The 16,529-nt window shown below is 41.5% G+C and overlaps 1 protein-coding gene across 2 annotated transcripts in view; it reads left to right on the forward strand.

Annotated features, from left to right (window-relative positions):
• CTTNBP2 (cortactin binding protein 2) overlaps positions 1–16,529 on the forward strand; it is a 121,074-nt gene that overhangs the window by 5,722 nt on the left and 98,823 nt on the right. For both annotated transcript variants that reach the window (XM_035127368.2, XM_035127367.2), the window contains exon 2: positions 6,823–6,930. In XM_035127368.2, coding sequence (XP_034983259.2) covers positions 6,823–6,930 — 108 coding nt within the window. The remainder of the gene's footprint in view (positions 1–6,822; positions 6,931–16,529) is intronic.

Raw genomic sequence — 16,529 nt, forward strand, 5'->3', positions numbered from 1 at the left:
TCTATTGAACCACACTGATGCCACATAGGTTAAACTGGGAGTATAACCTGCAACTTTTATATGCTTGTTGTCTTTGTCCATGGAGTTTTCTTGGCAGGGATACTGTGCCTTGCCAGTTCCTTCTCCAGGTGGATCACGTTTAGTCAAAACTCTCCACTATGACCTGTCCATCTTGGGTGGACCTGCACGGCATAGCTCATAGATTCTCTGAGTTATTCAAGCCCCTTCGCCACGGCAAGGCATTGTTCTACAAGGCAGGCTTAGGCAGTATGTGGACCGAGAACTCCCAGAAGTGCAAGCTGGATTTTGAAGGGGCAGAGGAACCAGGGACCAAATAACAAACATGTGCTGGATTATGGAGAAAGCTAGAGAGTTCCAGAAAAACGTCTATGTCTGCTTCATTGACTATGCAAAAGCCTTTGACTGTGTCGACCACAGCAAACTATGGCAAGTTCTTAAAGAAATGGGAGTGCCTGATCACCTCATCTGTCTCCTGAGAAATCTCTATGTGGGACAAGAAGCTACAGTTAGAACTGGATATGGAACAACTGATTGGTTCAAAATTGGGAAAGGAGTACGACAAGGTTGTATATTGTCTCCCTGCTTATTTAACTTATATGCAGAATTCGTCATGCGAAAGGCTGGACTAGATGAATCCCAAACCGGAATTAAGATTGCCGGAAGAAATATCAACAACCTCAGATATGCAGATGACACAACCTTGATGGCAGAAAGTGAGGAGGAATTAAAGAACCTTTTAATGAGGGTGAAAGAGGAGAGTGCAAAATATGGTCTGAAGCTCAACATCAAAAAAACCAAGATCATGGCCACTGGTCCCATCACCTCCTGGCAAATAGAAGGGGAAGAAATGGAGGCAGTGAGAGATTTTACTTTCTTGGGCTCCTTGATCACTGCAGATGGTGACAGCAGTCACGAAATTAAAAGATGCCTGCTTCTTGGGAGAAAAGCAATGACAAACCTAGACAGCATCTTAAAAAGCAGAGACATCACTTGCCGACAAAGGTCCGTATAGTTAAAGCTATGGTTTTCCCAGTAGTGATGTATGGAAGTGAGAGCTGAACCATAAAGAAGGCTGATCGCCGAAGAATTGATGCTTTTGGATTGTGGTGCTAGAGGAGACTCTTGAGAGTCCCATGGACTGCAAGAAGATCAAACCTATCCATTCTGAAGGAAATCAGCCCTGAGTGCTCACTGGAAGGACAGATCGTGAAGCTGAGGCTCCAATACTTTGGCCACCTCATGAGAAGAGAAGAATCCTTGGAAAAGACCCTGATGTTGGGAAAGATTGAGGGCACTAGGAGAAGGGAACGACAGAGGACGAGATAGTTGGACAGTGTTCTCGAAGCTACGAACATGAGTTTGACCAAACTGTGGGAGGCAGTGAAAGACAGGAGTGCCCGGCGTGCTATGGTCCATGGGGTCACGAAGAGTCGGACACGACTAAACAACAACAACATAACCTGCAACACATTAAGTGTTCTCCTACAGCTGCGCAGGAGAAACTGACAAGTAGCGAGCAAGCTTCTTTTCAAGAAGCACCCTGTTCCACTGAGGAACTCCTGATAAGCTTCCAAGATTCATTCGTACACACCATTTGAAAACTTCCACAATGCACTACCCACCCGAGTAAAACCCACTTCCTTGTGCAAAGAAAGCCTTGGCAATTAACACAGTGTGCTGGCCCTTAGTCATGGGCCTCAGGGAAAGCAGCAGTATAGCAGTCAACCTCATTTAGTAGAAAGGACAGGCTTTGATTCTGTCTTGTTGAGGTTGTTGTTGTTTTTAAATTAAGAAATGGGTGGTGATCTTGTGATTGAGGCCTGCATCAGTGCCAATGGACTGCTTATGGAATGGTGTTGAATGACAAAATATACTAGGATTTTTACATGATATATACTGAAGATGCATGTCTTAGTTTTGCAAAAGGTGAACTTGACAAATGGGTGGTGTAACATGAAATAATTATTTAAAGACATTTCATGCAAAAGCTGCCCGAAGCAGACTTGGTATCTGTTAACATTTTGCATCACGGAAGGTAGATTCTGCTATCTCCTTTAACCAATGAAGGGAGAGGTTTCTAAACTTACAAAGAAACAGCATCTGTGGAATCCTAGAGTGGCTGGGGCAACCCAGTCAGATGGGCAGGGTACAAGTAATTAACAACAACAACATCTTAAACTATGTATTCTGTACCTGAAATCCTAGGTTCAGTACATTTAGGCTACTAATCTATACACAATTTATCTGGGATTAAGTCCCACTGAACTCATCCTGCATTTGAGTAGGCACACATAGCATTGTGCTGTGATTTGATTTTGTTGCTCGTTGAAAGACATTTGTGCTATTACCATTGCTCTAATGTGTTCTTATAAAACACATTCAATATTTATCCTCATACTGTATCCATACATGCCACATCAAACCAGTGAAAACTTGTTTCCTAATTAATTGGTCGTAAATTAGAGCAGATTAGGATCAACCCTGCACAGTAAGCATGCCTTGAAATGCATTTGGGAACTGTTGTTGCTCAGTCTTAGAGCAATGGTATTTGCATTGAAAAGATTCCTGGTTCAATCCCCAGCATTTTCCAGTAGGGGTGGAAATGGCCCATATCTGAAGTCCTAGAAAAGTGCTACCAATCTGTTGGTTGACTCAGTATGCTGCTTCCTAGATATCTAAAAGGTGGGGAAAGCCCTCTTTTCTCACTTCATTGTGAATACAGCAGGGTAGCAATGATTTGTTAATGGCCAAACCTTGTGTGTGCATCTCAACAGCATTCTTACTGATACCGGTAGGACTTTTGTTTTTATGGCATTAAGTAGAACTAACTGAAGGACAAAGATTTCTTAATCTGGTTTTCTTTTTTTGTCTGAAGTTTACCTATTCTGAATATATGGTTCTCAGATTTCTTTCTTAGGTCTTCTACCAATGGAATTTTAACATGTCTGGGACTCGCTAGGCAGCCTTACTTACTGGCTCAGATGTTGTCCTTATGTTATATCTTCCCAGTACTTGCTGCAAGCATTTTTTTTAAAAAAAAATCAAGTAAAAAAGAAATATCAGAGAGCAAGCTTTTTAATGGGCCAATTCAAGAGCAGAGAACAGAAACTCCCATAGGAATTAAGAGCTGTTATAAATGTATCTACTTTCCTTTTCAAGTACCTTTGCTAATGCATATTTTTGGCACCATGCAAGCAGCTCCCCACCCCCACCCCACCCCCTCTTAAAACCTCATAGGAAAAAACTGCCAAAGACACTTGATGCAACACTGCTCTAGAGGGCCAAGGGTCCCCCCCCCCCCCGTGCTGCACACACTTACATTGAGGTAAAGTTGACTGAATACAATATAATTCGTTTCTGAGTAAAAGTGCACAGAACTGCTCTGTTGGACAACTTTCAAAGCTTATCAAAATATATCAGCTTAATTATTGCCCCTCCAACTCTGAGTGACATATTCATTGCAGAGCATGGAAAAGCCTAACTGCCACATTGGTGTGTGTCATAGCTGCCAAGTTTTCCCTTTTCTCGCGAGGAAGCCTATTCAGCATAATGGAAAATCCCTGAAAAAAAGGGATAACTTGGCAGCTATGGTGTGTGTGTGTGTCTGTGTCTGTGTCTGTGTCTCTCTGTGTGTGTGTGTGTGTGTGTGTGTGTGTGTGCTGTAGGATTTAGCTATGGCATCTTTAGAGAGCATGGCATGAGGATGCTTACTGATGAAATTACATTCAGGTGCACAGGTTTAATGTAGTTCTTCATTTAACTCAGGCATCCCTAACCAGCGGCCCTCCAGATGTTTTGGCCTACAACTCCCATGATCCCTAGATAACAGGACCAGTGGTCAGGGATGATGGGAATTGTAATCCAAAACATCTGGAGGGCCGAAGGCTGGGTATGCCTGATTTAACTAGTATATTGACTTAAGCCTCCCTCGAACTAGAGTTGCTTGCAAAATTCAATCTCTGCAAATTCTGTTCTAATCTGTACCCCTTGGGCTAATGTGGAGATTAGAAGTTAGTTATCCGATGGCTTCTGTGTCACACAAATGTTGCCATACAACTAAAAAAGCTTAGCAAAACACATTTAGAAGTGTGAAGTGTGTTCTATAAGACATGTTTAAATGCACCCTTTTCATGCGGAAATTCTTTTGATAGTCACAGTCATCCTGAATGGACTTAGGGGTGTATACCTGCAAAAGTGGCATGGACCAGAAATAGACTGATTTGCTCATCCATAACCCAAACTCTTTTGGTTTAGATGAGGGTGGGGCGCAAAAGCTTGGAGTATTAAGATAAATGGGAAAGGGAATTTGAAGACAGCACAAACTGTCCATGAGGGGAGTGGGTAGAAATTTGATGAGTTTGCAGTTGACATGGGTGGAGGAGAGAATGAGTTCAGGAGATTTCCTAGTTCTTTTTTTAAAAAAAAAAAAAATTTTATTAAAGATTTCCTTGGTTTAAAAAAGTAGATGCCTTTTCTCTTTTTTTCAGGTTGCACAGTCTTACAAATCAGTTACATCTCTTGTGAAACTGTTAGTGTTGTCACTGTTGGCATTTTAATTTATTGGCCATCCTTCACTTTAAGATCCCAAGGGTGGTCACAACAATTCAAAACACATTCAAACAGTTTAAAACAACTTGCAAGCACAAGAATAGGAGGAGTCCTAAGAATATACATTTCGATGTTGAAGGCCAGGGTGAAGAGATGTGTCGTCACCATACAGGGAAAATTATAGGAGGGAATTGCCACAACATTTCCTGTTTCTGTACAGTACTGTACTGTCAGCACAAGAAGACCGTGATACTTTGAAGCAAGATTTCAGGCTTCTCTCCAGTAGCAGGAGTCCTAAACATCTTTAAATGGCCTTTTTGTGTGCATGGTTCTTTGAATCAAGTAACAAGCATGTTTCAATGCAATAATATTTCCTGTTTCCTTACTTTCAAATGACAGACAGCAACTGCCACTTATGTGCAACTGGGTATTAAATTATACCGAGCTCACGAATTTGATAGCTGCAGGACCAAAAATCAACTGAGAAATTGTATTTTGAATTCTTTTGTTGTCTACCCTCATGCAACAACAAAGCAGGCTCTTTAAAGTTTAAATAAAATCTCCCATGTTTAAGTTTTGCATGCCAAATGTCACCCTAGAGCAACATTTCCTTGCGTGTAGGTCATAAAACCCAGTAGAATGGAATAGCTGTACTACGCTTGGTGCTGAACTGGAAATACTTTACCTGTCTGTTATTGCCAATCAGGTTGAGGGGGAGTTACTAGTAAGCAACATGGTGGCAGGCAGAGAAAGATATGTTTTTCTTCTGGGTATTGGTATTTTGTTCTATTGTTCTAATGCCCAAAGGGGTTGGTTACAGAGAGTATTTTCCCCATGCTGTTAAAGCAGGATAACTCTTAATTTATTCAGGCAAAATGACTATCAGTGGCACTTGTGTGCAGCTATAATTTATTTAGTCAAATAACTTTTTGTGAAAGGCTCTGTTTGCCATTCATTTGCTCTGATTTGTTTTTTTTTGTTCCCTTTCCCAACCCCAGTTTAAAACCTCTCAACTTACAATTAGCAAAGATGTGTAAATCAACGTCAATTTTTTTTGTTGGAAATGTAAAGTAGAAGGCTTCTTTTACCGTATGTGGTGGACATGCAGAGTGGCTAAGGGCTTTTGGGAGATGATTTACAATGAGATAAAAAAAGAGATCTAAGGTAACTCTCCCAAAAAGACTGGAAGCCTTTTTACTGGGGATAATGAGCAGATATCCTCCCAAAAGAACAACAACAGATAAATCTACAGTATTCCTTTACAGCCACATGAATATTATATGCACAAAAATGGCATGATGAGACAGTTCCTACCAAAAAAAAATTGACAGCTGAAATTGATAGAATATGTAGAAATGGCAAGTTTGATTTGTAAAATTTAGAGATTTTTTTTTAAAAAAGATTGACATTAAATAGCATTGGAAAATGTTTGCAGAATATTTAGAAACTGTCAGGGGGCCTTCCTACAGGGAGCCTCCTCCCCTCTTGCTGACCAGCACTTTGCCCAGTGAGAGCAGCAGCAGTGGGTCAGGTGAGGGGAAATCAGGAAGTGAGTAGGACAGAGGTGTCAGGGCTCAGCGATGTTGGAGAGCCCCTGCGCCGCCAGGACCAAGAGGTGGAGGGGAGCAGGCAGCCCCTTCCGGCGCCCGAATTAAGGCACGCCACCAAACGTAAGGTCGGGAGGAGGCATTTTGGGGTGCCCAAACTCTTATGCTGGTCCCGTAACCGGAAACGTCCACTCCCAGATTCTGTGAGTGACTGAGAGGTCATGTTTTCTGCTATCTCTGCGCTGTAAATACTATGCAGAATAAAACTCTTAAAGACAGAGAGGACTTGGGCGTCTTTACTCAAGAGTAGCTGCAACAACACCCTTACAGAAACTCAGTGCAAATATTTTAAAGTATTCTATGGGAGCAAGGGACTTGATTTGAATTTTGAAAAATTGACGTCTTAGTTTTGGTTTAGTTTATATATAATAATTATGCAATATTGAGACAATTATCAGCTGGTCACGTCTGTTTTGTTGTTGAGCACATTTATACGTGATCTTGGTTTCTTTTGTGTGTGACACTGTTGGTGCTTATTGGCCATGATTCAAACACATTTGTTCCTATTCTCATGGGAAGCATCAAACCTTTAAACTAAAATTAAAGAACTATGGGTACTTACTTTTTTTTTTACTTTCCTGCTGCATTAGGTGACTTTCTGACTTGTGTACATTGTTTTAATCATTGGTTTTCCTTCATTTTGCAGAAAAAAGAGTTCGATGTGGACAATCTCAGCAAATCAGAACTGAGGATGCTCTTGAGTGTTCTAGAAGGGGAGTTGGAAGCACGAGATCTTGTGATTGAAGCTTTAAGGGTATGTTCCTGTTGTTAAATATATAGAAATTTTACATCCGTAAAGATATTATTATTATTATTATTATTATTATTATTATTATTATTATTATTTCTGTACTGCTCTTCATCCAAGGATACGTAATATAGTAACAAACAAACAAACCCCACAGTTTAAAAGGCCATAGATGGTTTAATTAGCCAAAGGCCTGAGAAAAAAAGGATTTTTTTTGCCTGGTGCCTAAAGATGTAACAAAGCCAGCTGGGGAGACAATTCCAATTGTGTTTGTTTTGTTACTACAGTCATACCTTGGTTTCAAAACAGCTTAGTTCTCAAAAGTTTTGGCTCCCGAACACCGCAAACCCAGAAGTGACTGTTCCGGTTTGCGAACTATTTTTGGAAGCCAAACATCCAATGGGGATTCTGTGGGTTCCTGCAGCTTCCTGCAGCCAATCAGAAGCCGTGCTTTGGTTTTCAAACATTTTGGAAGTCGAATGGACTTACGGAACAGATTCCGTTTGCCTTCCAAGGCACACCTGTATATGCTATTTTTGCCACGTTCAAATTAGATTCTCCTCTCTCTCTCTCTCTCTCTCTCTCTCTCTCTCTCTCTCTCTCTCTCTCTCTCACACACACACACACACACACACACATGAAAGGTATGCATTTTTAAATAAAACTAATCAGTAGCATGCTAGCACCAACTATTAAAAGTCATACATAGTGGAAAAAACAGTAATATGAAGTTCACCCAATGCTAAGATCAGGCATCCCCAAACTTCGGCCCTCCAGATGTTTTGGACTACAATTCCCATCATCCCTGGCCACTGGTCCTGTTAGCTAGGGATCATGGGAGTTGTAGACCAAAACATCTGGAGGGCCGCAGTTTGGGGATGCCTGGCTAAGATAATCGTAGTAGATAACTGGAGTTGGATAACATGCTTATTGCTGCAACTTCACAACTAGGCTGGTCTATATTTAAACTAGTTTTCTGTAACTGGAAGGAAAATAAAGGTATTTATAAGCAGCTCTTGCTTGATAAACTTATGTGAGGAGTCACACAATGCAGCCACATGAACTTTTTTTTTCACAAAAGGATGTTCTCAAAGAGAATATCAATGCTTAGATACCAGAAAAGATGTGTTTCTAATACATCACTTTCTAGGGGAATCTTGCACTTTGTGGCTGTAAAATGTTTAGTCCCTATATGTTTTGCCTTGTTACTGGTTTGAAAGTCTGAGAGACTGCAAATCCCGTTAGAGTTCCCTCCCACACACTTCGTGTTAATTTAAGGGGAAAATAATGGAGGGGGAAACTACCCAATATGACACGTAGTCATTTTCTCTCTCTTCTGTACATCGCTGGGATTTGCCTATCCTCCTTTACAGGCCATATAATGTTACACTTGCCATAAGCAGACAAGACAGATTTGTAGTACTGAATGCTGTGGATAAAGAGCATCTAAGCATGAAAAATCCAGTGTCCCTAAGCTTTGATTCCAAGAAAGGAATTACTCAGAATTACTTCCCCAAAGTCCAGCCATATTAGCCTTTTGCAGCAAAAATAACAGAGTCTAGTGGCACTTGTAAAGACTTATAGATTTTTTATTGCGTAAACGTTTGTGCACTATAGTCTACATGCCAGATACAAAAACAAATCAACCAGGTCAGACTAGCACTCAGTAATAATCTGCTACAGGACACACCTAGAAGAATAAAATGATAGAACACCACTTGTCACTTACAGTTCCCAGCGGAAACTACTCAAACTTATCATCTATGCTATATAGTCCATTCTGAACAATGGCATTTCCATGTCACAGGCCTTGAATAGTAGGCCTTGTACTTCCTTACCGGCAGATCTCACACCTTAAACAGCTACTCACCAGTAACAGCAGGGCATATAACAAAGTTATGGACACAGGGACAGCTCCTGTGCTAGATCTAGATGCCAGCTGTGCCCACATATCTACACTGGCAACAAGTATTAGAAGACCTAATAATGCCATTCTTGGTATTAGGGGTTCATTCATCTTCCAATGTGTCATATGCCATCATCTGCTAGCAATGCCCTTCTGCATTCTACATAGCACAAGCAGGCTAGTCTCTATGCAGAAGAATAAATAGACACCAATCTGACATCAGAAATGGCAATATTCAAAACCAGTGGGAGAACCATCCAGGACACACTGCAAATTACTTTAAAATGGCCCTCCTGGAGCTAAAGAACTCCAAAGAGAGACAGCAATGTCATTCTAAATTTGTTAGTCTTCTAAGACACCACAAGACTTGTCGTTGTTTTTACTCGAAATTAAGTGCATGAACCCAGCCAAAGCTACTGAGCCTGGCAGTTTGTATAAAATGAGTAGCGTTAAAATATTGATCCATCACAGTTTGTTATTCATGGCAGCAATTCTCTGATGGTAAGCAGATGACAAGTAAAACGCTGCCTAAATGTGACCAGGTGAAATGGACTGTGGGATGGGTGGTTGTTGTTTTTCCTTGGATCAATATTGTTCCACAAGTGACTAAGACAGGTATGTTTAGATCAGCTGGGCTAGTAAATATTTTTGCACACTGATGAGCTTTGAGGATTTACTAGCATGGTTATGTCAAACAAAGCTCGACCAGAAGCCAGTGTGATATGGTATCGAGGGTAGATTGTCAAACCGGATCCGAAATTCAAATCCCCACTCAGCCCATGAAGTTCATTGGATCACTGTGGGCCAGACACCTGTATAGCTCAGCCTATTCTACCTCTCAAGGTGTTTTGACGATAAAATGGGTGGGAGAAGAGCCATGCAGGCAGCCTTAAGTGCCTGTGAGGAAAGGTGAGATGAAAATAGAATTAGATAGTAAAAAATAGTACACTAGATTTCCCCAGCCCTTCAATTCCTTTTTGTCCATTGTGTTGTTTATTGTTCTTTTGTCTCTCTCTCACACACACACACATGGATCGTATCCACTATGGGTGTAATGGGGGCAGAAATCAGCTTCTGCAACTCCTAACAAATGCCTGTACATATCAGGAACCCTCTCCTGTATTCTGTGAACTTTAGATCTAAAGTTAAAAAATAACAATTCAAAAATTACAAGCATCAAAGTTTGTAGGGACTATTTGTGTGGAGTTTATTTCCGTGGGGAAAGACACGCACACCTATAAGACATTTTCCAAATCACATTTGAAAACATGCTAAATGTGGTTTTTATTGGCAGCAGGAGTGCATAATATACTTGTTACATATTTTATTATTGTGATTAATTCTTATATCCCACCTTTTATAGCAATACAAATGAATGCATTGTTGTATATTCAAACACTTATAAACAATGTTGCAATTTAGATGTTCTTAAATGTTCGACTATATTATTAACCAGCTGTGATTAGTTCAGGACCCGTTTATAACAATGCCAAGTCCTGGACTGGGTAGTAACATTACAGAGTGGTACAGTCCTCCATCAGTCCAAAGATTCGGAGATGCTTGGAGAACTTGTCGCCCTCACATTTAATTCATTACAGTAGCTTCCACGTTCTGTCTATGTGAAGATTTAAACATATGTCTTTCATACTGGTAGATGTTCACACACAGTAACATTTTGAGAGCTTGATCAAGTTCACTGTGGGCTCAGCAGCTGTTCACAGAATAATCCCTGTACAGTAGAGATAGGCAGTCCAGATGTTGGACTGCAATTCCTACAAGCTCCAGCCATCATGGCCAATCCAGAAGGATAATGGGGGTTGTGGTCCCAACAATATCTGGGGGCACACCCCTGCAGTAGTGCATTACAGAACCCAATCCCACCCTCCCATGGTACTGAGTATCAATAGGCTGGGAAGCCACCTAGATTTTTAGGAAGACCCCAAAATGTATGGCAGCCCTAGCTTAAATGGCCACTTAGCATGCCAGACTGATGTTTGTGCCTTCCATATCTCCACCCAAAGCAACTGCCCATCTTAGTATAAGGCTCCTTCCTATATTTTCTTTCATTACTTAGTGCAGTTAGTAGAGCTGGAGGGAAGGCATGCATACCCACAAGTGCTCATGATTGCATGTGAGCATGATGTGTATAACCTGGACTCTGCTGTTCTCTATGGGATCCCTCCGCATACAAGTGCTATTTGCTTGTGGGACTTGATCAAGCCCTTTGTTTTGATGTTTATCTAAGTCATTAGCTGCTCAAGTTTTTAATATCCATTTTAGCTCGGACTGTTTGTTTGGGTTGTGGCTTTTTCATTTCCAATTTCTCTTCCCCCCTTTTTAAAACACTGCAGGTGGTAAACGAGTATTTGCCTACGAAAATAAATTTAGATTTCACCTCATGCTCTGCCATGCAGATAATTAGAAATAGAGGAGAAAGATTGCTCTGGATACTTTTTAAATATATGGAAGCACTTGAGCTTAGAATAATTCATTTCAAGTTCTAGGAAGTCACCTGATTTGATATTTATTGCAAAGTTAACACCAGGGGAGTGTTTAAAAGCAGACTTTGGTGTCTATTGCCTTTTGGAAATGAGAACCTGATTTTTAGAAGGTAACAGTGCTGAGGAGAAAAATAATAACGCTGTTCATAAACAAGAAAGACAAAGTCACGCTCAATAGCTTATGGTTCCAGATGAGGATGTGCTTTCATATTTGCATCAAAATGTGTATCCAGACAATCTAGTGGAGCCCAAGTGAGGATTCAAATGCATTTGTAGGTTTGTACACAAATCCACAGCTTAATCCATGTTCTATTCACAGTTGTGCTTCCAGCTTGCCATCTGAATTATGACATTGTGTGTAAGTGTCAAGAATCTCCTTTTTTGGACCCTAGATTCCCCCCCCCCTTACACTAGATTCTCTAATATAATTTACTGTTTTGAATTGGAACAGACTGGAAACCATTCAAGATAACTAGGCGTGAATGATAATGCTTTAAAAAATGCAAGGAAGCAATGAGTTAAGATACTGGGAAATAAAGACTTATGAAGATCAGATCTGAAGTAACTGAGCAGATATTAAAACCAAGCCTTTTGACTGTTTAGAGATCCCAATCAGAATTGCAGGTTTAGAGGCTATAAAAGTCAGCAGGAGAATCTCTTGCTGAGAATATAGCCTAAAAAAGACAAGCAACTGTTAAAAAATAATCTGGACTGTTACAGTGCTGATTCAGCTTTGTACAGAAGGATAAAGATGGTCTTTAACAAATGCAGTGTGCTCCATATTTGGCTATGTTTCTCTGATGTGACATGTGTATAACTTTCAGAGTGAACTAGGGATCTGTAAGTGAAAAACGGACTGTATACATAAGACATTGTGTGTATACAATATGCTCTCTCTGTATATGGTATGCTCTGTGTTTTACAACTAGCTTGCATTATGTTTAGTCTTAAGTGCCATACGAACTAGAAAATTGTTGATAGAACTGGTGGAAAGAGATTCGGCAAGAAAAAAATGTTTTATGTCTCTAGTAGTACAAATAATGGGAATATTGAATTAAGTTTTCATGTTATCGTTGTTTAGGTTAGTTCTTCATCATATGCCTTCTGTCCATAATATTGGTAACTAGGTTCAGCCACAGCATGATCAGGGTCTGCCTTGCATAACAAAGCAGAATCTAATATCATAAACGGAGATAACAGAGACAATGCTTTATCAGAACTAAGAAGCTTCCAGGTTAGCACTGCTGCAGAATCTCTGGGTAGTCCTGAAATGATATTGACCACATCATAGCAGTTTAGGGTGCATGCATGAAAATGATCCACAGATACAGCCCTACAGATTCTTCATTGGAAGGGTAAAGGCATACATTTTAATTTTTAACACCATAATTATATCCAGAAGTTTGTCCAGTACTGATAATGCAGGTTTCCTACAAACCATAGTTTGTGAATCAGAATGCGGTCACAGAAACAAGTCTTCCCTTAGCTGGAAAGAACTTTTCATTGCATTTATATTTCGCCTTTTCCTCCAATGAGCTCAAGGCGGTGTCCATGGTTCTCCCTCATGTCATTTAATCCCCACAGCAACCCTGTGAGGTAGGTTAGGTTAAGAGGCAATGACTGGCCCAAAGTCATCCATTGAGCGAGCAGGCATTTGAAGCCTGGTCTACGAGGTCCTAGTCTGGCACTCTAGCCACAACACCACACTGGCATTGATTGTTTCCTTGCCAGTCTTAGCCAGTGACAACTTAGGTAATCATGGAGGCTGGAAAATATGCATCCATTATCTTGGAAGCTGCTGCAAACTGCAGCCACAATCTTCTGGCTAACATGCTATATTTGAGCAATGTGAAAATTGTCATGTCAGGCACATGGATGGGAGTAGAAAGTGCATTGCCAGAATTGACCCCCATTCTTCGTATCAAAGTATACCACACACGTCATCACTGGAGCAATACCATTGGCACATAATATTGCGTCTTAATTTGCCCCTCTCCCTTAAAGATACCCAAGATGTTAGACAGCTTTGGCCACCTTGTCAATAATTACGTTTTCCCACAGTAGGTGGATTTGTTGTTAATTGCAATTATGCCTGCTTCGGTTGTTTTTTGAACGAGGTCTAAGTTGTTAAAATGCATGGCGTGTGCACAGAACAGATTTCTGCCAAAACTCAAACTGAAAAGCAATCTCTCAGGAAACAGCTCAAAGGTAGATTTGAGTTCTAAAAAGGTTACAGCAACCACCAAGGGAAATTACTTGGCAATTTTTTTTGTTCGATTTCTAAAATTGAAAGCTCTCACCTGAGAAGTGTCTTGTTGCCTGTGCATTTGAGTACATTGACCTTGGTTCAGCTTATTTAGTAGCTAGAAATCGAACCAGCAATGAAGAGAAAGTCTGATGGCTCCCCATGCAGATAGGCTTGTTTGAAAACAGAGAGATTTGCAAAGAAAACCTGCGCATGAATTCTAATGTAGTTCTGTAGAATGGCACCAATCAAGTCCTTGCCTCTGAGAGCTATAGGAGATCTCAAAGGAGAGCCAATATGATGCAGTGGATAGATTGTTGGACTAGGATGTGGGAGACTAGAGTTCCTATCTCCACTCAGCCATGAAGCTCACGGGGGAACTTTAAACCAGTCACAGTCTGTCAGACACACAGGGTTGTTGTGAGGATAAAATAATGTGGGGGATAACCACGCACACCATCTTGAGGTTCTGGGAGGAAAGGGGGGCTGTAAATGCAACAATAAATAAATAGGTATTATTGTGTGGACACTTGTATCCTGGAAACTTTCTCCCTTTCCTAGGAACCCGTGCAGTGGGCATTTGTAACCTCTCTGATAGGATAGCTCCAGGCTCCATGAATATATTAAAGCAACTATTTTTCACTGCAGTTGGTAATTGCTTTTATGAAAAAGCTCCTCAAGCACAGAAGAACATCTCAAGGTCACCTAGATTTTCAAACAGGTTTCCCCCCCCCTTTTTCTTGGCCAGTCTGTTGCGGTGAGACTGAGACAGCTGTCTGTCAAAGAAAGAAAGCGCCATTTCCTGGCTCAGCGTCACCAACCTTAAAAGTTTTCTCAGCCACACTGTTGTCTACCTAAGGCAGTTAACTTAGAGCCATTCAGATGGAACTTGCAGGTTCAGAGACAGTAGACTTATAAATTCCAGTTTCTGGGTGGTCAGTTAGCAAGGGAGCACTGTTGCCTTCATGCTCTGCTTCCCAGAAGCCTCTGGCTGACCCGGTTGTTGGACTAAGTCAGAGGTAACCAATGTGGTTCTCACCTGATGTTATTGGACTCCAGCTCCCATAATTTCTGACTGTTGGCCATGTTGGCTGCACATGATGAGTGGTGGAATCCAACAACATCTGGACCATACTGTGTTTCTTACCCCTGTCTTATATGAACTCCCAATGTGTTCCAGCTGGACAATTGCAGCCTACCCAATGTGTCTGGGATGAAGAGTAGGTACTGCTGCTTTTCAACATCTGCTTGTGGGAATGATAACTCTCTCACCATTAAAAGACTACAGAACTATTGCATTATTATTATTATTATTATTATTTTATTATTACAATTTATCTACTACCCTTTATCAAACATGGGACCCAGGTGGCGCTGTGGGTTAAACCACAGGGTCTAGAGCTTGCTGATCAGAAGGTCGGCGGTTTGAATCCCTGCAATGGGGTGAGCTCCCGTTGCAAGTAGATAAATAGGGACCGCTCTGGCGGGAAGGTAAACGGCGTTTCCGTGCGCTGCTCTGGTTCGCCAGAAGCAGCTTTGTCATGCTGGCCACATGACCAGGAAGCTGTCTGCGGACAAACGCCGGCTCCCTCGGCCTATAGAGTGAGATGAGCGCCGCAACCCCAGAGTCGGACACGACTGGACCTGATGGTCAGGGGCCCCTTTACCTTTACCCTTTATCAAAAGATCCCAGGGCATAGCTGCCAAGTTTTCCCTTTTCTCGCGAGGAAGCCTATTCAGCATAAGGGAAAATCCCTTTAAAAAAGGGATAACTTGGCAGCTATGTCCCAGGGTGGTGTACAACATCAGAAACATATTAATGATAAAAAACATAATAAAAAGCATAGCGACAGGCAGCCTAATAATAAAATAGTCATCATAACAACAGTCCTCTCTCCCACACTTTCACAGGTTATTATTTAATAACCGTAGGCCTGCATAAAGAGGAATGTTTTTGTCTGGAGCCTAAAGACATGCAATGATGGTGCCAGGCGAGCCTCTCTGGGGAGAGCCGTCCACAACCGGGGAGCCTGCTCTCTTGTTGCCAGACTCTGAACCTCTCCGGGATGGGGAACATAGAGAAGGGCCTCAAATGACAAGAGCAGGGTCTGGGGCGGTTCATTTGGGGAGAGGCGATCCTTAAGGTATTGAGGTCCTGGGCCACGTAAAGCTTTCTAGGCCAAGAGCAGCACTTTGAAGTGGGCCTGGAAACTAATCGGCAGCCAGTGCAGTTGCACCACGATTGGTGTTTTATGTCTTTCTTGTTGTATCTTCCCCCTCTGGGTATCAAGCAGACTGTGTAGTTTGCCACAGCAACCAACCTAAGGCAGTAAGTAACATAGACTCAGTTTGGTGTCATGAGGTTTTTTATGTACACTTTATTGATGCAGAGACAGTGGGTTGAGAGAATGTTGGCAATTCTTCTCCTGAAATGTCAGGCACGCATGTAAACCTTTCCACTTCAGGTGAATACACATAAATTAGTCAGTGTTTATCTTCAGTGCTCTCTGCAGTGCAGGCCGAAATTGCTTCCCAGGAAAACATGATTATCAGGAGAGCAACTCCAAGTATTGCTTTAAGAGGTTTGCTATCTCAGGAAGAACATTGTAATTTCGGTGTCTGAATTCACCTCGCTGTTGAGTTCCAGACTCATAAGTGCTCTAAATAATAATAAAAATGGAACTGCTAAGATTTTAAGCTAGGTAGCTAATGTGGTGTGGTGAATAGCAGATCACCACTGCCTTAGTTTTCTTACTTGTGCTCTTAGTACGGCTTTGTCAAGTAGATATTCAGCAGGTGCAGCTTTTCCTGGCATGGAGAAGCAGTGATGGGGAAACAGAAGCCCTATTGGTTGGGGAGAGGGGTTGCAACCCTGGTAGCTAAGGTTGGAATGGCCTAGAGTTAATCCGGACAAGACTTGTGAACCTCACTGGATCACTGGAGATAATTTAAG

Source organism: Zootoca vivipara, chromosome 10 (genome assembly GCF_963506605.1).
Source record: "Zootoca vivipara chromosome 10, rZooViv1.1, whole genome shotgun sequence".
NCBI classification, from domain to species: domain Eukaryota; kingdom Metazoa; phylum Chordata; class Lepidosauria; order Squamata; family Lacertidae; genus Zootoca; species Zootoca vivipara.